Below are 23,229 nucleotides of genomic sequence, written 5' to 3' on the forward strand. Positions count from 1 at the left end.
GATAATACCTATTTTAAATCGACAAAATCGAGGTTTCGTATTCTCCAGTTTTCTCCTCCAAAACTGACCAATTTAAAAAAAGAATTCATCATCGGTATAAGAAAGATATTTTCTATGTTGGTATGGTCGTATTTTTTTAAAAATCAACCGTTAAATAAGCACGCTGGACTCTTTTCGTGGGTGTAAAAAAGAGGCGATTTTATAGATGTTTGGCGGATCCTAGCTCCTATAAAGAATAACTAATGAAAAGATTAAAACCACAGAAACATGCCTATGGCGGATATCAATAGCATATTAAAAAATAATTTCTCTAGTGCCATAATTGAGGAAGGGAGAAGTGTAATACGTTTGTATGGACAAGGCGCTGGTGTCCAGCCCTCTTAAGCATTGAATAGTATTCCAGAACATTCACTTGCAACCAGTTTAGCTTCTCAAGGCCCTGATAGTCAGTCCAATGCCAAAATTATGGATGTGCAAAATCAGTTATCATATCCCATTTGAAGATTTCCTACCTATTCATCGCTACTGAATAGATAATAACAAATAGATAAAACGTTCACCATCCTGTAAATATGTACATACACACATATGGAAATGGCTGATTTTGCACATTCTTCATTATGACATTGGAGCGAATCTTTTTATGTGTACAGAATAATACTAAAGATAATGTATTCCCTATTATCTCGGATCATTCTCCTATTCAACGCTCAAGAGTATTAAATATCAGTGAAAAGCTGTGATAAATGCTACACGTCATTTGCTTATTCAATTTTTTTTAATAGTAGCTTTCCTTACAAGACATTTATAAAAGATAAAACAATATGAAGAACCAGTTTTGAAGCCTCTGGCTTAGGAGTGTTCTTGAAATTATTGTTATACTAGTGTTATTTTACCCGGCTTCGCTCGGTATTTGTAATATAAACCGCTTAAACATGGCTAATCTAATAGTTAACATTTGATTGAATATTCATTTGTTCGATGACGTCACGGATTTTACGAACCAAACAAACATACAAAGTCTCTTTCGAAATAATATATTAAAGATAGATAAGATATTGCTCTATACTACAATTTTTTAAATTAGATGAACGAAAATTTATTTAAGCTACCGACCCAATGCAGATTTTCACTTACATCACTATTTCAAAATTTTGAACTCAAACTCAAAGCAAAATAAAACAAAAAAAGTAATTATTCCTTTTTATTAATCCATAAAGTTTCTTAAATATTTAAAATTATAGCACGACGATGAAACTCTAGCTACTGAACAATCCACAAAATGAGATTATATGTAAATGTGAATAGCAGTATAACTTCTAAGGCAAGCAAGTACACATAAAACTAAAATGATCCAAATTGACTATGAATCAAATATGGACAGTAAATATCACAATTCGTATCTTAAAAATAAGAAGAAATAATACAGGAAGATTTTATTTATTTATTATTAGAACAAAGAAAAGAAGAAACGCATGTTTTCAACATTATTTACTTTGTAATATTACTACAATTCAAATGCTGTCGAGATTATTTATTATTTATGAATTCATCGAACAGGATACATACATTGCATTATTCTTTATGCACAGTCAAAATTTAAGAGTAAAATACATTCAAATATAAATTAGATCTCTCCTATCTTACAGTTAAACTGATATGAAAATTGATTAACACGTTGATCGCCGACATTTTTTTAAACATAACAATGGTTTTTGGCTATTTATTTATATTGCGCTGGTCACCCATTGATTCCACTGAGTGTGATCGTGTATTTTCCTAGGTTTCAATTACTTCTGAAGTCACGCTGTATAGAAGAGCCATGCCGACTTCTCTTAGCCCGCGGCCGTCTTCTATGGAAGCTTTGGCTATAAAGTCGCGGCTGTCTTCCATAGAATTTCTGAACTTTGCACGGGATTTTGAGGCTTATATGCGCCTATTTCAACTGTTTTAAGGTTCAAAATTGGTTGAATATATTACTGAGAGTTGAATGCCATCTATTCAATTTGCTTAATACTGAAACCTCGTTTATGTGACGTCACGTCTTCATACAATTATGAAGAATGATTATTTGACAATTAATCCAAAACTACGAGATATATTATGTATTTTATTGTTTAAAATAATACTTTATGTGGTAATTAACATATCTGGTTACTTGAGTAAATATTAAAATCTGTATTTAAGGTCGAAAACTCGATTGCCAAATTTGCGAAAAAGGTGCCGCGTACAGGGCTTATTCGCTATATTCATTGCCGCGGGCAAAGAGTTAATAGGAAATTACATAGAACACTTGATCTTCCTCGCTGGTCGCCAGTGAGCCCCATGGCGATCAACATGTTAATGAATGTGTCATCAAAAACATACTATTTATAATAAATTACATTTAATACTTTTTACGACTACCAGTTTCACTGCATATTAATTAATGAGCGTGCATCTTACTCTATTAATATTTAAATTTAACTAAACATTGACGTTAACGACAAACTTCGTCAAACGTGCAATTTTAATAATTATTGGAAAACTGCACATTTAGAATTTATTTCGAAAGCATCAATGATTCAACTATCAAACGTGTTCAATTCAATTCACTATTAAATGTATTTGTAATTGCAATAAGCAATAATTACCAATGAAAAGTATGAGATAATATTTATATATATATATATCTTTGAAAGAAAAAATCTTTGTTTCGAGAAATTGATTCCGCCGAAAAGTTTTATGTCATAGTAGGCTTCCATCAGAATTCGACGAAGTGAAGCGGCTCTATGAACTTCTGTACTTTTCGATTGCTGTTAGCGGTCTCTCGAGCGTTATATTATGCTGTTCTAAGAATCACATGTACACCCGAGTCGGTCTCGACGGGCATGCTCAGCTCTCCGACCTTCAGAGCGAATGCAGCCTCCTCGAATGGCCTTTGCATGGCGCCTCTGGCGAACGGACCGAGATCACCACCCTTCTTAGCGGACGAACAGTCCGAATACTTTTGGGCCAACTCGGAGAACGTGAATTTACCAGACACTATATCCTCACGATAGCCTGAAACAAACAACGCTCATTGTAAATCAAATTCCACACACACGGTAACGGCGAATGTGAAAGTATACCTTTGAGTAATTCTAAAGCTTCTTTTTTCGAACGGGTGATATTCTCCTCTCGCCAAGAGGACGGCCGACGAGATCCTTCATGCTTTACAAGGAGATGACTACATTGAACCTGTCCAGGACCTGCCGTGGAAGACGGTTCGGCTGGCTTTTCGGGCCTGTCCCATTGAGACTCTTTCGTATATATGTTTAAATAGTAGTGTTGGCCTGAAATTGTATTATCATCATGATTAATCAAATGCATATTATTTTAATTTAATTTAATTTTATTATACAACATCAATTAACCCTTTGCCCGCGTCACCAAATTTAGCGAACATGCCCTGTACGCGGCTGCTTTTTTGCGGATTTTGTTATCGCGTTTTCGACTATAAATATAGGTTGTAATATTTTATAAATTATTCTAGCCTATATTGAATTTTTTTGACTACTGCCATCTATTGAATTTGGTTAAGTATACATTTAGTAATATTTTCAACCAAGTTATAAAATTTTAACACAATAGACGGCTCTTATACAGGTTGGAACTTCCAAGACATCTATGCGTGTCTCACGCGCTGAGGGCATGTTCGCTAGGACATGTATAGTAGTCGTACGCGGTGGAAAGGTTAATCAAACACACTCGTCTAACAGATTGCTCCAAAGTGACGAGTGTGCTAAAAATATTAAGAAAGGGTACATGAAATACATCTAAAATAAACAAATTAGATATACAAATATACAAATTAAATAAAGAAAAGATAATTAAATAAAATATGACATAGAAAATTAATTAAATAAACTAACTCAACCTTTCTAAATGGTCGCGACTTCCGAAACTTAGGAGGTGGTGCAGAGAATGAAGAGAGATGTGACAAATGTCAATGGCACCATCCAGTGAATTTAAGAAACGGAGGCCACGAGGAATGGGAGAATAACTAAAAGCCACAGTTCTAGCCAGAGGAGTGTGAAAAAGGGGAAGATGGCGGGTCCATATCACACTCTCTGGAGCATGAAGGCCCAACTCAGCCAGGATAGACGGACATGAGATATAGCCTCTAAATATGGAAAACAAGAACTTGATGAGGGCAACACTCCTCCTGTGGTCAAGAGAAGTGTAGCCGACTATACCCATGACGAATTGTGAAGGAAATAAGTATGGGTAAATCTCATATTGCTCCTTATAAAGCAGTCTGAGAAATCGTCTTTGGATAAGTTCAAGTTTCATAGATAGAGATTTAGTGTAAGGATTCCAGATCATAGAGGCGTATTCCAGGATACTCCTAACTAGAGCATTGTACAGCAATCTCAAAACAGCGGGATTATCGTAGTGTCGAGAATTACGAAAGACAAACCCAAGCATTCGTGAGGCAGAGCAACACAGAGTCGATATGATCAGAGAAATTTAGGTCACTCTGCAATGCAACCCCAAGATCAACAGTAGAATCGATCCAGTTCAATAAAGAGTTACCAACAAGATATGGAAAGGTACGATCGGGGGTGGATCTGGATCTGGAGTAACACATAACCTTGCACTTGGAGACATTAAGAGGCAAACAGTTGGTTATCGACCAATCATGAAGAGCATTAAGATCATCTTGTAAAAGCTCACAAGAACGTTCAGAATCGAGACTCAAATAGAGATTTAGATCATCAGCGTATAGTGAGAAACTATACATGAGGCATGTTTGCAAAATAATCGATCTGTGGATGTATTTTTCTATTCAAGTGTGCTAGTGTGTAGGTGTGTATGTATGTATATGTATATATGTGTATTTTTATATTTATGAATGTATGTATGTGTATTTGTGTATATGTGTAAGAATTTGTGTATATATGGATGGTGTACATACATGTTTATATAATTGTCTTTGGCCAGGAAGGTGCATTGGGTTTACCTGTTGGGCCTTCTTGGTGTAAATTAAATAAAAAAATAAAAAATAAATAAAAATAAAATGTAACAAGCAGCACAGACTGGATAGCAGTAAGCAGCTGCTTGAGCGTTGAAAATCGCATTTCAAAGTGACTGAATGAAGAGTATGATTCGTAGTTTGTGGTGATGAGCAATATATACAAAGAGGTTGGAATTTAAAACCTATCGTCCCTCGGATGCTTTACTATGATAATGCCTGTTGATTTTAACTTATCTACCAATTTGTACACGCACCGAGTAATGTTGCCCAAATTGAACAATCCTCTAAAAAGAAAAAGGTTTCAGGATGTAAAGGTCATGACATGAAATAGAAGGCTATTCTGAAGGCCAATTTTAAGGATGCTTTCGAATCGCCGGAAGAAGGTTGTAGCTTTCTTCATTACTACTTACCGGGAAGAAATCTTTCTTCCAATACAGCACAAGTTCAATTACCTTCCAGACACACCTCGTATATGTACGTACAAGGCTAAATTAAATGTGAGAAAAAAAAAAGATTGCGCAATATTTTTGCCTGTTGAAATATATTTCAAATTATTATAATTTCACTATGCAAAGAGGGTGTGCATTTCTGAAGCATGATTCTTACATTGATTTCATAGAATCTGTTGGTATTCATTATGGACAGCAAAAGTATGATGATTTATGTAATAATAAAGTGGAGTTGAGATGGATTGATCTGTACCGGTGGATCGGCTGAGGCGTTTCTCCCAGCCGGCGGGTAGAGAGTGTTCTTCGTCAGACATTTTCGTTCAGTCGAGAGCCGAGGAGTTTTGGTGTTGTTGGCTGGTCGTCGTCGAGTCTCCGACGACAGTTGTGGCGAATGGAGAGCGAGGGAAGCCCCACCAGGTGGATAGATCGGCGCGAATGACAGGCGACAGTCAAAAGCCGAAACGTGAAGACGTGACTGGTTCACTATTGGCAGCCGCAGCAGCCACGGCCCGCGCGCAACTGTCGATCCGATTCAGGCTCTAATGCCACTAAATACGGCCATTGATCGAATTTTTTTTATGTCCGTCATTTTTTAGGCAAGTATGGACGTTTTTAATTAGGTCTTGCCTAAAAAGTTGCATTAATAGATCGTTTTAAATATATTATTTTAATTGTACAAATATTAGTTTAATAAATGCATTCATTGAATAAATCTGTTTTTCAAGTTAATAAAATCAAGTGGTTGGAGTTAGTAAAATATTAATTAACCAGTGGCGGCTCGTTCATACGCACTGTGGTACTGCAGCACCCCCAAGGAAATTGAGAAAAAATTAAATATTATTATATACATAAATGTATTGTGGCGGCTCGCTTATACGACATGGTCGAGTTTGGTTGCCTTCCTGCGAGTGGGGACCAACCCGGCTGGGTTCGGAGAGCTGCTACTCACTCTGTCTTCAGCTGTCATATAATAAACACGTGCATTAACATGCCAGTCGTCTCATTCGTTCATCCTCCATAGTATGTATATTATATAAAAATATCAATATTATTGTTGCGTATGGGTGGGTGGAGGATCCAAGTAAAAGGCCAACAGTCGTATCACGGCATTTATTGATGATTCAGGAGATACACGCAGTGTCACTGCTAAGTCCAGAATGACCTGATATCGCTTACGTACCGCCTTATAAGGGGTAGATCTCTCAGGACGCCTAATCTGTTTACCTACTGTATAGTCACGTATTCGGATATGTATTCCCACGGTATGAGAAGTGCAATCATTGTTTCATGCACTTAGCTTGTCGCTAATCCTTAAAACCCACTTATACCAGTCGCACGATATGCATTTAGTTAATCCGTTAATGATAATCTTTGAACGGTCACACAGTCTCTGGGATTCTATTCGCTTAATCCGCGGCGTACGTTACATTATTTAAGCGTGTATTAAGCTCGCCCGTACACCGATACATCCAATAATGATCATACATCGCGGTACTAATATCAGAAAGTGAGGCATCATTTATGATTTTGTGCAGTAGGTTTTCAATGGAATATGCCGAGTGGGCGAAGGAGGGGCGCGGGGGCAGCTAGAAGCTTGGTCCGTACTGCACTCCCAACAGTACACATTTCTTTTTGCGTTCGTGTGCGCGCCGCGCGCTCAACACGCTCCTCACTTTTCCTCATTTCTTCTGCACCTTTTGTGTTTCTTTCTACACCTATTACACTTTCCACGTTTCTACACTTCCTTCTACACGTCACTATTTAAGATGGTATCAAAATCAAGAGAAGCTGCAATCTAGTAATATCGATGCATTTTCAATTAAAGAAAACTTAAAAAGTTAAAAACTACCTCTGAGCCAGAACGGTGTTTTCCATCAATAAATAGAATAAAGACATACATATATATAGGATCCGGATGTGAAGGATTCCAAGCGAAACGCGCAGATTAAGTCTGAAGTATTTATTATCACATGTCGTCGGGCTTGTTCTCCAACAAGTGACCATAAAAATTGAAAAAAAAAAATGATTATGAACAGTGAAAAATTTAACAAAAAGGTAATAGACCTTTTTTCATGGAAAAAAGACAGAAGAATCAATTTTTTAATGAAATAAAATACATATAATGTTTAATTTTGATAATTTTGTTGTTAATAGTAAAATATAATCCAAATAAACATTTTTTTTTATTTTTAATCAACCGCAGCACCCTTATATCTTATCCACGAGCCGCCACTGTAATTAACTATAAATCGATATCGATATTTGATATTGTAACGTAGATATTAGGTGAGTGGCGCTCGTGGACCGATGGTTTACTAGCGCAGATCACCTGACCTCTCGTTCCCGCCAAAATGGCCTCTACGAATGAAGGTCTGTTCATACCTATCCAGCACGACCCGTATCCTGCAGGTGTCATGCAAGTGCGGATAGTATTCTTTGGCACATTCTATATGGACGCGTATGAATGTGTAAATACGCATGCGCGAATGGAGTATGAATACGTCCATATAATGTACCAAAGAATACTATCCGCACTTGCATGACACCTGCAGGATACGGGTCGTGCTGGATAGGTATGAACAGACCTTGAATGAGCCGTATGCGACGGTCAATGGGATCGCCAGACTCATCGACCAATAGTTTTTGAGCCCAAACGGGTATAAATAAGGGGCGCTCTCGGCTTGGATTCCATTCCGACCTGGAGCGCTGACGAGAGCAGACGAATAAACGACTCCTACAATACTCCTGCGTCTTTCTCTCCGATTCTGGAAGCCCCCTCTTCATGTCCACGCAACATTGGTGTCAGTCAACCAGCCACTTCACCAAACACCATTCCAGCTTGCAACCGCAAGCACGCACCACTTCATCAATGCGAATTTGATCTTATTCAACACGATAGATAGTGCTGGATCTCACTTTTATTAAGTTTTTTTACTAAAGCAGCAAATTCAAATATCATTTAAATAAAATTTATAGCAGCTTTTTTTATACAGAATTTTGCTTTGCTGACGAATTATATAAATATGGATTGCCACATGCGGGAATATTGTTTCATATAATTGCTTTTGAAAAAAAAAAAAAAACCGTGAGAAAATGTGCTGAAACCCCATTCCAACGCACTACCTGACAAAAAAAATCTCTGCTCATAGGTAAAGCTACATAAGTATATATTTAAAAAAGGAAAGGTAAATAATGCCAAAACATTACTCATGTATGTAGGTTGGATCTTTTTCACAAAAAAACGTATGTAAGTGTATAATAATGTTTAATATTTCTACATCTTTAGATATAATTATATGAATGCAAATAAAATAATAACTAAAAAATTAAATGCTAACCTTAACGGTAATTGGACTATTCGTCACATTGGGGTGGTCACAAAGACAATTTTTGCCATGAAAATCGCGAATACACAATATTTGGCACTCAAGTTCTCGTTACTATGATAGTTATCGTTAGTATGATGGACTTTTCGGCTGCCAGATGTTCCGTTATAGAGATTTTAGTGACTTTGTGGCGAGTAATTTGTGACCAGTAATCACCGAACCATATTTAACACATATGTATATATAAGTACGCTGACCATACATTCGTTATTTAATAGGACAGTTCTTTATTTCTCTGCTCTGTCTTTTAGATTTATTTATTTTCTACAATTGCCCCTTTATCCTTTACTTTGTGAAGTCGACCCTCAACGGCAAATCCACAAGAAAATGGTTCTGTTTTCTATTTATCTAAGTATTTGTTACCCAATTACGTCGTCTAAGTAAAAGGTTTAGATATAAAAAAAATCTATTTGGAGAGACTTCGGATACATTAACAGCTTGCATCACGCAATCACTAAATATACTTGCAGGAAATTATTCGATGAAGTTTCGTGTAAAAATGTTATGTCACAAATGAAAAGGTCAACAAATAGCGACCAAATGACAAGCCCTGCCAACATTTTCCTTACATATAATTCCAATTGAACAATTATTGTCATTAATGAACAATATGTGGACTAATGAACTATTAATGAAAGCCCAATTAAAAATAGACACATTAGAAGCATGCATTTATACCAAAATGCAATTTTGAAATGAGCTGTATGCAATTTTATGATTTTTTAAAACACATATGTATATACCTGTGTTATTAAAAAAATTCATTCTTGTGAAAAAAAACAAAATTAATGTCATTTTTTATAAATATGATTGTTTAAAATTCTAAATTTTGTATGCTTCTATTTTATAATAAATGTTATAAAATTATAAAGCATTTTTCAAGTTCTTCGATTCTTCACATGTTCTTTATTTTCTCCAAAAAAATATAGTCTCTGTAATTATAAGTACAGTTTTGTACAATACTTAAAAGAATATTTCATCATTGGCAAAAAGCATAAAATAAATAAATTAGGAACTTATTGCTAAAATTTTAATGTTATTGGTTGAACTATTAAAACTATCTTTTTGGTTAGTAATACATTTTGTAAATTAAAATAAAATCATAACACATGCAATGCATTTAATGATTGTTAATTTCAGTCTCTTCTTGAGGTTTATCTACTTTGCGTAAAATTCCTTTAGTCGCATCTAGCAGTACAATGTCGCCAGTTTTGAATACATACGTAGCATTTTCTGTACCAGCAATACACGGAAGTCCATATTCTCTAGCTACCACGGCTCCTAAGAAGAAAATGAAACAAAATAATGAAAGCCTTTCCTTTTTGCTGATAAAACCAAAATACAATTAGAAATTACCATGCGAAATAAGACCTCCCAATTCAGTAACGACTCCTCCAAGAAGAGGGAAATATGGAGACCAACCAATATCAGTGGAATGTGCTATTAAAATATCACCATTTTGTAGTTGAGAAATCTGCAATTAATTAATACACATTATAATTAAATATATAAGTATGAAGTTTTGTATTAATGTGTACGAAATTTATATACCTCAGAGAGGGAATTCACTACACAAGCCCGACCAACAATAGACCCGGAACTCACTGGAGTACCTTTTACTATTGGGTCGTTATCATTCATACTTAATAAAACACGATCTGCTGTAATCGGTTGTGGATATCCCCAACATAATTCAGGGAATTTGATTGAATTCCATTTGGAGTTGAATCTTCTTCTCAGCATTGCCCTAATTTATTGACAAATAGGAACAGTACATTATGCATAGTTTTATTAAGTGGAAGTTATCACCGTAAAAAATGTTAATTCATACTTATTTATAACATCTGGATCCCAACTTTTAAGATATCGTCCAAGTTCTGTATGCGACATAAAGAAAATTAATTTTTCATCTGGAATTTTCCATTCTTTCATCATCTGGCGAGCCAATTTTCTATAAGCCAATCTGAATCTATGAATTGCGTAAATGAGAGCCGCCTTGGTTTGCTCTCGGTTAGCTACAGATTTTTGACAAATAGGAACGACAAACTTTAGAATTCTCCTGGAAATATATTATTTAAAAATGCTTTATGAAATTCTCACAATATATTCGGATTATTTCTTTGAAATAAAATAAATAGTGTACCTTGTTGAATTTTTCACATCTGAGGCCAAATTAGATAAAACATCACCACCCTGTGCTTTCTTCTCTTCTCTCAAGGGAGCTTTCAATGCCGATTGCAACGCCAATATTAAATTATCGGGATATAAATCCCACGTATCAGTCAACATATCGAACTAATAAATATTAACAATTATTAAAAAAACCATGAAAAATTAATTTATGTATAAAAACACACAACGAACAATGTCCTCACTTCTTTTATACATCGATGACCGTGTTTTTCGAGAAACTCTTTAAACAAACAGTATGATTCGGGACAATTATCTTGAAGCCATTGCATACCATTTTTAGCTTCAACTTTAGAAAATTCGTCTGCCTTATCAGACTTTTGAATAGATTTGGCTAAGTTATTTAAACTGGTTGGCACCTCGGCTGATACGATGTTGCTACATGAAGATAGTACCATTGCAATATCGGTATAATTTTCAGTAGTTATCTCTGTAAGATCATTGATAAATGATTTAATATTAAATAAATTAAAAATTTGACAGTTGAAAGAAATCATTTTACTTACCACTTTTACCCTCGAGAAGAATTGTGAAAAATATAAACTGTGTAAAAAAACTAATCGATGAACAATGATTGTGGAAATTCGATGCTACTAACAAATAAGGCAAACACTTATCAATTTCATTATACATTTCCAAAGAGCTATTGTATTTATCAATATCTATTTTTACTGTTTGTGAAAACTTGGTTGCGTTGTTTGCTGTTGCAGTATTATCCCATAAATTCTGTACAGACAAATAAAAAAACTGTTTAAATTTTAATTCAACAACAACAACTCAATTAATATAATACAATAAGGAATTACTTTTATCATCCCTAAAGTGTCGACAATATTGGAATATACACCAGAAACACCATTTCTATGCAACGCAACGGAATGCATCTTTTCATCGGTCACATTGTGTCCAAATATCGATATATCCATGACTTTATTGGATAAGTTTATTTCTTTTGAGACTTTGATCAGAATTGCCTATAATAATAATAAATCGCTCAAGTACACAATATAAGTATAATCATAATAAATTTGAATATGTGATATTCACATTCATGACATTCAGGCCGACATGGTAGTGCGTTGTACTTAATGTGTGCCAGTAATACTGGTTCATACCCTTTGCAGTTGCTAACGTGACACTTTTATCAAGCATCTCTGCAACGGTAGTAATGCTTAGGGGTGATAGACAATCGGGTAATACCTAAAATATATCAATATTTATGAATTTTTAATTATGAATTAGTATGCGATCAAACAGAATTATAATAAGTACTTCTCCTGTATTGGCAAATGTCGTTAGTTCATCATCAGACATTAGAGGAGAATCGAATTCGTGTAACAGCTCAAATTCACTCCATGTTTGCAAAGTGGTTATAGGTCTTGCCTGTACTAAATATATAACACCCTAGAAATAAAATCACATTTAATTAGAATTCGTTGAAACCAGATTATTATCGAAAGATAAATGTATGGAATAAGGCATTAAAAAACTATAGTAGGCCCACTCTGGAGTAGTCAGTTTAGAATTTTGTGATGAATTGAACTCAATCCGGAAGATGATTGTCAAATATGCATAAACAAATTTATAATTCTATGAATGACTTATGCTAACTATGTACATTGAAATGGTTTTTTTTATGTTTATAGCACTATATTTAGTGCTATGAACGTCAACACCAATAACTATGTAAATTGAAATGGTTTTTTTATGTTGTTCATAGCACTATATTTAGTGCTATGAACGACAACATCAATATTTTGGCAAGTTGAGTCCGATTCATCTTTTATTTATTGAAAAATCAACAGACAACAGATGTAGAATTGTTTAATAAGGCATGGTAAGAAGAGGTAAGTAAAAATAAAGAATAAATTTGACAAAATAACATCTGAGCCCAATTATAGATTTTTACAAATTACATAAAGTGGTACATAGAGACAAACAAATGAAAAAGAAAAGAATAAAAACTAAAACATGACTAAATAGAACAGTGCATAACTAAACATAAAGTGATATAATATTGGATAAAGACTATATAATAGAAATATAAATGGATCAATCAATTGTAATGTGGATGCTCTCCCGAATACTCACCCCACACGTATTATTGCTAGCATATGTCTATTTGAAACACACGTCTTTACAAATCTCAACATTATTCTATTTTTCTACTAATGATAATTGTCAACGCCACAAAGGTCTTTATTGCCAACGTATGTTTCTATCCAGATTTTAAGTTATTATTGTCTTAACCCCACGCACTTTATTGCAACAATGTGTCTATTCGAAACACACGTCTTTACAATTCTCAATGTTTTTCTATATCTTAAAGTAGTGATAATTGTCAACCCCACATCGTTCTTTATTGCAAACGCATGTTTCTTTTCAGATCTAAAATTACTAGATATTGTTTTAACTCCACTTTTAACCTTTGCCATGGTCTTACGACTACAATTTATTGACTTCTCCCCTAGCATAATTATTACTTAACCCTTGTAATTCACACATATGTAAAGACTTAAGTTTTATTACTTCTTCCCCCAGATTGTTATTAAAATACTTTGTTTCAAAGTTAAACTCTTGCTATATTCGGATTTAGACATATGTTTCACTGTTCTCTGATTGGTTGATTTCACCCAGCAGATTTGATATATACAACCACCAGCCCTTTGTTAAGGCACTTGCGATGTAACTTTCTTACTAGGAACTTGCTATTAAACAGCCTAACTACTAACTTGCTATTAAACATCCTCACTAGTAACTTGTGGTAGCACTTCGAGACTAGTAACTTGTAATACAAACTTGTAAATTAATCTCGTTTATACTTACTGCTTTTTAAAAGAATATAATCATTTGACAAAATCTGTGACTATAATATTCTTCTACCATATCCTACTCGTCCCCGTAACACAATCAAAACTCTCCCGATGGCGGTTCAATACCGAATAGATTAACGTCATTCAGCTCCCTGTCAAACATACGATAAACACACTGTAGATAGGAATAATTTAGGGAATTCGTTTTGAAAGGATTAAGTTCAAAGTGTTTAGTATACCTAACTGGAATCCTGAAACCAACCTTACCCAGTAAATCGGGACAATCAAGGAAACCATTTAGGAGCTTAATAAGGAATGTAGCATCAGTGAGTCGTCGCCTGACAGAAAGATTGTTAAAGAATAGGAGTTTTAAAATATCGGGTACAGTAGTATGGGCGTAGACAGGAAAACGGTAGCGTAAGGATTTGATCAATTTTAGTTCGACTTTTTCAATACAATTAATATGGGATATATAAAAAGGTGACCAGATAATTGAGGGAAATTCAAGGTGAGACCTTACAAGGGAAAATAATCCTCAATAAAAATCAACTCACTTTAGATACTGCCCATTCGATGTCTCTCGGCGCACCCCACAGTGCTTCTTGGTTGATCGCTATGTTGCCCAATCTAATACATTGGTCGTTACTCAAACTAGCTTCATTAGATTCGATAGTCAGCTCTGTCTTTTTAAGTCTGGTTTCGACATTGTTGTTCAATTTATCGAGTGACATCTTATGTGACTTAGAACCGATATCGATATTTTTAACTTTGATGTTGTTCTTCAGGTCTTTGTCGATGTAGATTGTGTCAGGTTCGACGGTACCAGAGACCACGCTCTCTCCGAGTCCGTAATTTGATGTTATGAGGATGCAAGAGGGATCGCCGGTCATCGGATGTCTGGTGAACATGACACCTGCTGCTTCAGCATCAATCATTGTCTGCACGACTACACCCATTCCACAATTGACACGCATTCCATGTTGTCTGTAACATACATACATATATAAAGGGGCGTTTTTAACAATTTCCATAATTTTGCTTTTGGGTTTGGTGCAAACGATCGACAAGCGCCAGACAGACTGAACCACAGATTAACTGTACGTGTACCTTATGCGTGCGCACTGCTCGCACTTACACTAAGCGAAATCTACCCGAAGTCTCGACATACCTACCCTGTATACGTTCTGTGCTTTTGATACTTAAGTTCCGAATTTTGCCTTATTAAACTCGCCAGAAAGATCCAACTAAATTTTAATAATTACCATTTTAATAATTGCATCTGTGCACATCGAGAGGTTACTCGTCATCTGATGTGCAATCTATCATTCGTGAAGTCGAGAATTGCGTTTAAATCAGCCATCCAGATAATCTGTGGTTCAGTCTGTCTGGCGCTTGTCGACCATTTGCACCGCATCGTTTGCTTTTATATTGTTCAAAAAGTAAATAAATAAACCAAGTTGCAGATGTCGAAATATTACTCATGTTCGTTTAGGTACTTATTTCAAAATTTCTCTAGTTGTGCAAACTGTGATTCACCATTATAATTTTATAAACACCCACCTTCTATATTCTATACTTTGGTGAGTAAATAGTGAAGCCCAACACATTTGAACTGCTTTGAGTACATCGTCCACCGATTTGCAACCTAGTATTGTAGCGTTCTGTCCAGCTGCTGATAAATCTTCAGAGTCTTCTCCAATGCCTACATAAAAAAATCATTCTGTAAAAATAAGAAACGGAAGTCAAAGATATTATAAACGTCATGAAACCATACCTGACGATCGAACGGCAAAATACAAATCTTCAGATGAAGAGGAAGATCCTTTTTCTGAACTTAAAAGTTCATGAAAGTAAACGCTGACAGCTTCTTCAACAGGTCGACATAGTTGAGTATTGGTAAATAAGGAAGTAGTTCTGAATTAAAAAATTAAATTTTTAGTTACAATCTAATATATTATCTAATAATATTAAAATATATTTTATGGTGGAAAAACTATACTTTTCACAGGCAGCTTTCAGTGATTTTTCATCAAAGTTAACATTAACATCTTCAATTTCTTTAATTGCATCTAGTAAAGGTTCATTAAAAGCAAGCTGCTGTTCAAGAGCTTTAATAGAAAGACAGAATCCATTTGGAACTTTAAACTAAAAATAAAACATAGTTTCAGGCGATTGTTATACTGTTATATACATATATTCGTTTGGTAGAAGGTTGAAGGATCCAGGATGAAAAGAGCTGTTATCCTTATAAGAGAATATTCATTGTTTACACTTTTTTCCTGTTTTAAAAAGTAAACATTCTCTCTTCTTTTCTAGCAGTACATATACGACTTATACAACCAACTAATATTGACCGGTCAATTACTATAGTCTTTATAATTAATCTAATGACACTGATAATTACGTCATCTGTTTCGACTGAAGACAGCATGGCTAAAGAGGCACCTTTAGCTCCGACGAATTGTGGACAAGCAGAAGGTTTATCTTTGAACGAGACACATATTTTATCAGTCTTTATATCTTGCATATCGAGCATAATCAACTGCTTAGCTTCATTCACCATCCTCAAAGGACAGTCGCCTAAAATAACCAAGTAATTAAAACAAATGGTTTGGCAAAGTTAGTTTAAAATAATCAAAACTTATAAACACCTGTATAGTTATACCAAAGTTGCAAAATTCCAACTCCTTGGTAATCGTTGATCGATCCTTGGAATGGAATGATGACATTTTCCCAATTCCAAGGCCTTCCACCTCTCAGCACATTCTTTTTGGTGTCGTCCAAGTGAATGAGTGTGGTGAATTGTTTAGACGCAGCTTAAACAGTTATACAGTTTTATTTTAATATCATTTTTTTTGTGAATTTAAAGACATTGCAATTATGTATATAAAAACCTGTAAATTTAACAGTGAAAGCTTTTCGAATGTTAGTTTTATATTCGCCTATTTCAGACATGTCAAAGTCAATCCATGTGATTGGAAAAGTTTGGCTATCAGGCATTCGTATATTTCCGAGTACTAGCCTTTATGAAAGTAATCAGAAATTGTATCATTTAGTTTAAAATATTTTATTACATGCAAATTTTGTATTTATTTTGATTATAAACCCACTGTGACAAGTCTTTCTTTAACGATTGAACCATTATGTTGTATAATGTGCCATCTTTCGTCATTCCGGTCAATTGTAATGAACGACGTATGAATAAAGAATAATCAGAACCCCATCTCCGTTCACGGACACTAGCTAAAAACATCTCAGTTGGTTCCGGTGCATTATCAATTGTAATTATTCCAGACATACTTCCATATTGATCATAACCTTTTACAGGATACTGTTTTCTAAAATATAAACAATTTAATTTATGAAATGCACTTATTCAATATATATAAAGGCAAGAGAGATCAATGTAATTAGCCTGGTCTATTAATTTATTAGTCATTTAGATTAAAAAAAGGAAAGGAAGTAATATATGTATGAACAAGAGTACTATTGTGATTACAAAAGTTTCTCACTAATGTAATTTTATTCCTCGCTTTAAAAACCAATTGCTCAATAAACCAGGCTAGTAAGTGAAACATTTTTTACATTCCATCCAACCAGTTAGGAGATTTCCAAGGTTCTGTTGCGACAGCTTCGGCTATCAAAGATTCAGAAGAATCATCAAACAGCCTCATTGGTTTTGATCCTGCTATCCATCTACAGCACATAAATACATTAATAAAAAATCTGAAGTATAAAAAATAAATAAATTTGAACAACTAACATGAAATTCAATTTGACATGGAGTGCGTCTTCTGGAATTTCGCTCAATTCAGTTTTGTTTCCTTTTGCTAAAATTCCATTATATATGACACGCCACCTTTTGAAAGGTTCCAAAAGTATTATCTTCAAGTTTCCAGCGTTCCATGTCTTCGTAGATGCATCGAAGACGACGGTGTCTGGTTGATCTTGAAACGATCATTACACATTTAATAAAATAAAGTATGTACACAGTTATAAGCAAGACGTTAAATGAGTGCATTTTACTCGGTAAGCGATATACTGTTCCGTCAGGCATCGTCAAGATTACTGATACTTCAGACATTCTATTCATTTTTCTATGAATGGCGACGTATAAAGATGATCCTTTAGCGTTTGCAGCCCAAATGCATTGTGAATCAAAGCTATCCTGATCGGATATAACGATTGGTTCTTCAGTAGCATTTTCAAGCTTGATTTCACTGTACTTTCTTGATTTTTTCCATTTACTAATGATATAAAGGGTCCATAATTTCTTCAAATGAAAGTTCCATTCTGTTGAAAAATTCAAGTACATTAAATACGTTATTCTATTTATTACAGATAAAATTGAATTTTACACAATAGAGTGGTAAGTATGTACATATATACATATGTAGATAAGTGTAAAATGTTATTTATTTATTTTCTAATCTATACCAGGAAGGCCTAAAAGCTAACCCCAATGCGCCTTCCTGGCCAGAAACATTGTACATTTGAACAAGTATTTTACAAAGCAAATATGTACATATCAATTAACACGGTCTCCCTCACGGAACCGAAAGTGAAACGCCCGAAAACGCAAATATCTTTATATCTTAAGTTGAAAGATCAAAAAAAAAAAGGTGCATGGTAAACGGTAATATGTATGTATATATAATATATATATGAGTGGCATGCAGTGAAATTATCTCTCTTTTTGTAATACAGCCTTGTTTAATGTGCGCACGCAGCATACAGGAGGAAAAGCCTGTTCCTCTTGTTCCTGTTGTATCCTGCTCGCGCAAATTAAGTGAGTATGTACGACGGGGGGGGGAGAGACCCTTTTTTTATCTTTGGACTTAAGATCTTTTGATTTTCGATCTTTGCCTTCCGATATTTGCGTTTTCGGGCGTTTCACTTTCGGTCCCGTGAGGTAGACCCATCAATTAACATTCACAGATACATTAATGATCAGATTTGTAAATTTGCAGCATTTCATATAATTCAGCGAAATTCGAGATTGCTGAAAACTCGAGATTTGCAAGAAAACGGGTAAGGTGCCAATTTGTTGGAACCGTTTCAATGAAAATCAGATAAATTGGTAAACTCTGGTAGGAAACGATCGACCTGGAGCCACAAATCCAAGGTCTGGCCAGCAGAAACCAGTGGGATTTGAACCCGTGACCACTCTGTTTAAAGCATCTTATGCTAAACACTAGTCTATTCTGCTGGCGATAAATTTAGTAGAAAGATTTTTTTAGTTGGAAATAGGTATGACAACATAGAATGGTCATTGTTAACAAAAGTATCGTCTAAAAGCGAGCCGTCGAAGAGAGAGACGGAACATTCAGAAGAGAGACAAGAGATAGAGAGAGAGAGAGAGACGAAGTTTAGCAAACAATGAGCAAACAATGAACAAACTCTGCCGCGCAGAGTTTTTGTAGCAACATTTTTGGAGGCTGAGAGCGATTCTATGCATTTTACTTCTATGTATGACAATAATTAAATATTTAAGTAAAACAAGTCATTTAGCATGAAAACGGTCTGAATAGTATGTAATAATGAGGCAGAAAAAAAACGAGTTAAATACAAGTTATTTTTACGAAGGGCCGGTTTAGTTTGTCAATGCATTGTTGAAATGAGATTGATGACCCAGATGAGTCATCATACGTGCGTTGCCCAAAAACTACTGTCGAATATTGAATTTATGTATGTAATGTACGTTTGCCATACCATTTCGTATTATCTAAATTTAAGAAATTGGTCAGGAGAATTTTATTTTTCACTCCAACCATTCATAAACTTGAAAAATATTTAAAACAAGTTCAAAATTTCATATGTATTTTTTATCTGGCCCTTTCGATCAACTTACACTGCGTGGCATACATGTGAGTCGACAAACAATAATTATTCTCCATTGTTGGATGAATGCTGTAATGATTACATATCGGATGGTCGTCAAAGCAATTGCAAATAACAAAACACCGTTCTAATAGTGTTCAAAACATGAGAGCAAAAAAACTTGTTAAAAATGGTTTTTCTACGAAATTAAAAATAGCAAAATTTTTTACCCCGATCCCAAGCCTTAGGGCGAAATCGCCCAGAAAAGAACGCGGCATGTGGTTTTATTTAGATACTTTTAAACATGCAAAAAAAATGCGGCACACGTAGCATATATTCAAGGCGTACCGTCCTAAAATCACTCCCTGGAGTGTTTTCGGTGATATTTTGTCCTTGTATTGATATAAGCTTGACAGTTATTGATAACGGCAAATTCCATATTTGAAGAAATGTAGGAGAAATTTGTCGAAATAATAAGATCGTACGAATTAACAATGGGAACGCCTTTTCTTGACCGCGTCCAAGACGCCCTTAGCTAGTAATGACGAGAGGTAGGACCAGAAGCGTGCCGTTCTTTGTTTATTGTTCGCCATTTTTATGATGAACCTTTTTTTTGCACTCTAGCTTTGTATTATCTGGAAAATAGACCCAAAACGCCCTGTTTCCTGGAAAAAGCACGCTTCCGGTCCTACCTCTAGTAATGACGCACCCATGTGTTTCATTTTCTGTTTCTTCTCATTGTACTCGGCATGTTTCGGTGATTATTAAACATCTGGCACCCAAAAACTCCATCAATCGAAAGTCAAACACGGGAATGAGTGCCAGATGTTTCGTGATCGAGATTTTAGTGACTTGTGCGAGATCGCTTTTTGCGGAATAATCCGTTTACCACTTGGCATACACGATCTACGGTTCGGTGATTATTGGTCACAAAGCGCTCGCCCAAAAGTCACTAAAATCTCTATAACGGCACACCAGGCAGCCGAAAAGTTCATCATACTAACGATAACTATCATACTAACGAGAACTTGAGTGCCTAATATTCCGTATTCACGATTTACATGGCAAAAATTGTCTTTTGGGCGATCGCAATGTGACTAATAATTCAATTACCACGATCTACACGTCTTTAAGTCGTTTGGATTTTGTTAGATGCTCAGTCCAAATATTAGTGTTTGTGCGCAAAAAACGTTTTTATATGCTTTATCTAAACAATAATACGTATGTACATATGTATGTAAGTTGAAAAATATGACAAATTGTAGCTTTCAATATTTACTTTTCGCTTTTATTCTTAGATGATATTTATACGGTGATTGAGTGGTAAAAACAAACTATGTACATAATTTATAATTGAAAAAAATATGAAAAATAGCACCTAGATGACCTAAATTTGAATTCCGTGGCGGATCTATCTAATTTGCTTCAACGGATTTGATGGGCAAATGGTTTGATCCAGTGGCGTAACTAAGGGGCGCGAAACCAAGAGGGAGGGACGAGTTCAGAGCTGTTTTACGATTTTAATATTTTTAATTCTAATTTTTGATGTTTATGTAATTAAAATCCAGCCCTTTTTACAAACCTCATTAGGTTTTAGTCTACAATTTTAATTTGATATGTTTTATTTAACTAAATACTAATTATTTTTATGTTTATACCGTTTTTTACAAATCATTTTTTGCTATTCCCAGGGGGGGGACGAAATTTTTGACCAATAAGGAATGACTTTCTAGGGGGGGGGGGAGGGGTGTATTATATTAAAAATAATGAGTGTGTATGAATTTTAACTATTTCTTTAAATTTTGGTTTGTTGGTTTAGTATCTCAATTCTTAATAATACATCAAACAACGTGGATAGTCCCATTGAAATCTAGGGGGGGTGGCTGCCCCCCTCCAAATGACGCCCCTGGCGAAAGGGGGCCCAAAATTAATTTAAAAAATTAAAGAAGATAAAATAAACGGATCCCAAACCAGTCATCTAAATTTTGGAACAACAGGTTACCGATTATTTATATTTTTTCGTCCAAGGCACTATTACGTGAAAATTCCCAAACCGCTGGACTGAAGAATTATACCTGCGAGGGCCTAACTAGGAAATCGCTCTACATTTTCAAAATAGTTATTGTTATTATTAGAGTACGGACCCAAAGCGCGCCGCTCATTGTTCAATTGTTGTAAATGCTTTGTAAAAAAGGTTCGGCAAATCTTTAACAATGCATTTACAACATTTGAACAATGAACGGCGCGCTCTGGATCCGGGCTTTAGTTATTATTTTGCAAACAAAGTTATTTTCCAAACTTTTTAGTAATAAATCAATGAGGCGAAAAATGCGAATACGAAATTTTTTTTTAGTTTGTGCATTTAAAAATACATTTTGACAAATGTATACATATTTGAATATAAAAAAATATTCGAAAAAAAGTTAAGTGCATGTTTTTTTTATACCCAATTATGTAAATTGTATTTATGTGTGTGACGGTTATTTCACATTTACATATGTAAGTTTACTTTCTTTAATGTTATTTTTACATACAATAAAACTATCCAGATGATAGGCCTATTAGTAATATTATTACTTTATTTTTTTTAATACAACGAATAAGCTTAAAATTCATAGTTCCGCCACTGGCCTAAACAATGTATCGGTCGAAACTCATTATTGAACTACGACCAGGTCTTATCGACTTGCAAATGCTGCAATTATAAAAATATGAAATAACAAAATTTAATCTTCGATCACAATCTTATCGATCCAATATCAAAATCGTAAAAAAAATCAATTAACTTAGTAAATTAAGTTACACAATGACTTGTGCAACATTGTGCAGTATGATTTCATCGGATCATTTTACCTTTGTTTGGATAATAAGCGTTGGCTTTCGAGGATGACCTTCTGGCGACGATCATGAAGTAGAACAAGCCAGTGACCAGCACCAGCCCAATTTGGGCCCACAGAAGATCGTTCAGCTCCATAGCGATGATGTTTCTTCAACTCAACACCACATTACACTGTACTATTTCAGTAGACCGTCTGGTGATAAACGTTATCCGGAAATCACTTTTATCTCAATAGTCGATGGGACGTGAAAATCATTAAGTAACCGTGGAAGAGACGACCTAACCCAACTGCTGCTTTCAAGCAACTGGTCTCATGGGTCTCCGGCCACGACAAAACTCGGTCAGGCGTTCAAAATAAACATCACAATTGAGCCTATTACAAGCGTCATTGGTCCAAAATGATGTGAAAAAAAATCTACCCTATTCTCCAAACATCTGGAGTTCGTGGAGAAGCACACTTTTGTATTTTTTTTGTATATACATCTGAATGGCGAACTTAAACTTTTATGTTTAGGGAAAAAAAAGCTTAAAAATTATAAATTTATAACAAGGGAGTGGATATAGTGGATAGAGTAAAGAGATTGAAATGGCAATGGACGTGGCTAGAAGAATGGACGAAATATGGACAAAATAAGTGCTAGAACGGTACCCGAGAGGATGCAAAAGGGTAAATAGAAGAACGCAGGGAAGATGCGTAGACGTAATTAAGAAAAAATTGTGTGATGAGTAGAGG

At 34.9% G+C, this 23,229-nt stretch overlaps 2 protein-coding genes across 2 annotated transcripts; both read right to left on the bottom strand.

Annotated features, from left to right (window-relative positions):
- Positions 1-1,192: 1,192 nt before the first annotated feature.
- On the bottom strand, positions 1,193-5,998 carry LOC143920960 (putative peptidyl-prolyl cis-trans isomerase dodo). The gene is made up of 3 exons (XM_077444020.1): positions 5,702-5,998; positions 3,111-3,314; positions 1,193-3,042 (listed from the first exon to the last, which is right to left on the bottom strand). Exons 1-3 carry the CDS (start codon positions 5,760-5,762, stop codon positions 2,822-2,824), a joined length of 486 nt encoding a protein of 161 aa, XP_077300146.1. The 5' UTR covers positions 5,763-5,998; the 3' UTR covers positions 1,193-2,821.
- Positions 5,999-8,697: 2,699 nt separating this feature from the next.
- On the bottom strand, positions 8,698-22,804 carry LOC143920882 (rifampicin phosphotransferase-like). The gene is made up of 22 exons (XM_077443886.1): positions 22,511-22,804; positions 17,864-18,130; positions 17,601-17,784; positions 17,423-17,533; positions 16,948-17,175; positions 16,732-16,859; positions 16,489-16,653; positions 16,242-16,417; positions 15,837-15,982; positions 15,612-15,751; positions 15,398-15,539; positions 14,392-14,821; positions 12,297-12,428; positions 12,072-12,224; positions 11,831-11,998; positions 11,531-11,750; positions 11,210-11,454; positions 10,978-11,129; positions 10,666-10,893; positions 10,386-10,581; positions 10,191-10,308; positions 8,698-10,115 (listed from the first exon to the last, which is right to left on the bottom strand). The coding sequence occupies exons 1-22, from the start codon at positions 22,629-22,631 to the stop codon at positions 9,955-9,957; spliced, it is 4,011 nt and encodes a 1,336-aa protein (XP_077300012.1). The 5' UTR covers positions 22,632-22,804; the 3' UTR covers positions 8,698-9,954.
- Between the last annotated feature and the right edge of the window lie 425 nt (positions 22,805-23,229).

Source organism: Arctopsyche grandis, chromosome 13 (genome assembly GCF_051622035.1).
Source record: "Arctopsyche grandis isolate Sample6627 chromosome 13, ASM5162203v2, whole genome shotgun sequence".
NCBI lineage: Eukaryota > Metazoa > Arthropoda > Insecta > Trichoptera > Hydropsychidae > Arctopsyche > Arctopsyche grandis.

Excerpts from the sequence above, each read along its gene's own strand:
- LOC143920960 (XM_077444020.1), bottom strand. The coding sequence starts at position 5,762 with ATGTCTGACGAAGAACACTCTCTACCCGCCGGCTGGGAGAAACGCCTC. Across the intron at positions 3,315-5,701 it reads ACGCCTCAGCCGATCCACCG|GCCAACACTACTATTTAAAC; the intron begins GTACAGATCAAT and ends ATACAATTTCAG. Across the intron at positions 3,043-3,110 it reads AGCTTTAGAATTACTCAAAG|GCTATCGTGAGGATATAGTG; the intron begins GTATACTTTCAC and ends TGTTTGTTTCAG.
- LOC143920882 (XM_077443886.1), bottom strand. The coding sequence starts at position 22,631 with ATGGAGCTGAACGATCTTCTGTGGGCCCAAATTGGGCTGGTGCTGGTC. Across the intron at positions 14,822-15,397 it reads CAAAGTATAGAATATAGAAG|ACAACATGGAATGCGTGTCA; the intron begins GTGGGTGTTTAT and ends TGTATGTTACAG. Across the intron at positions 11,130-11,209 it reads GTCATCGATGTATAAAAGAA|TTCGATATGTTGACTGATAC; the intron begins GTGAGGACATTG and ends AATATTTATTAG.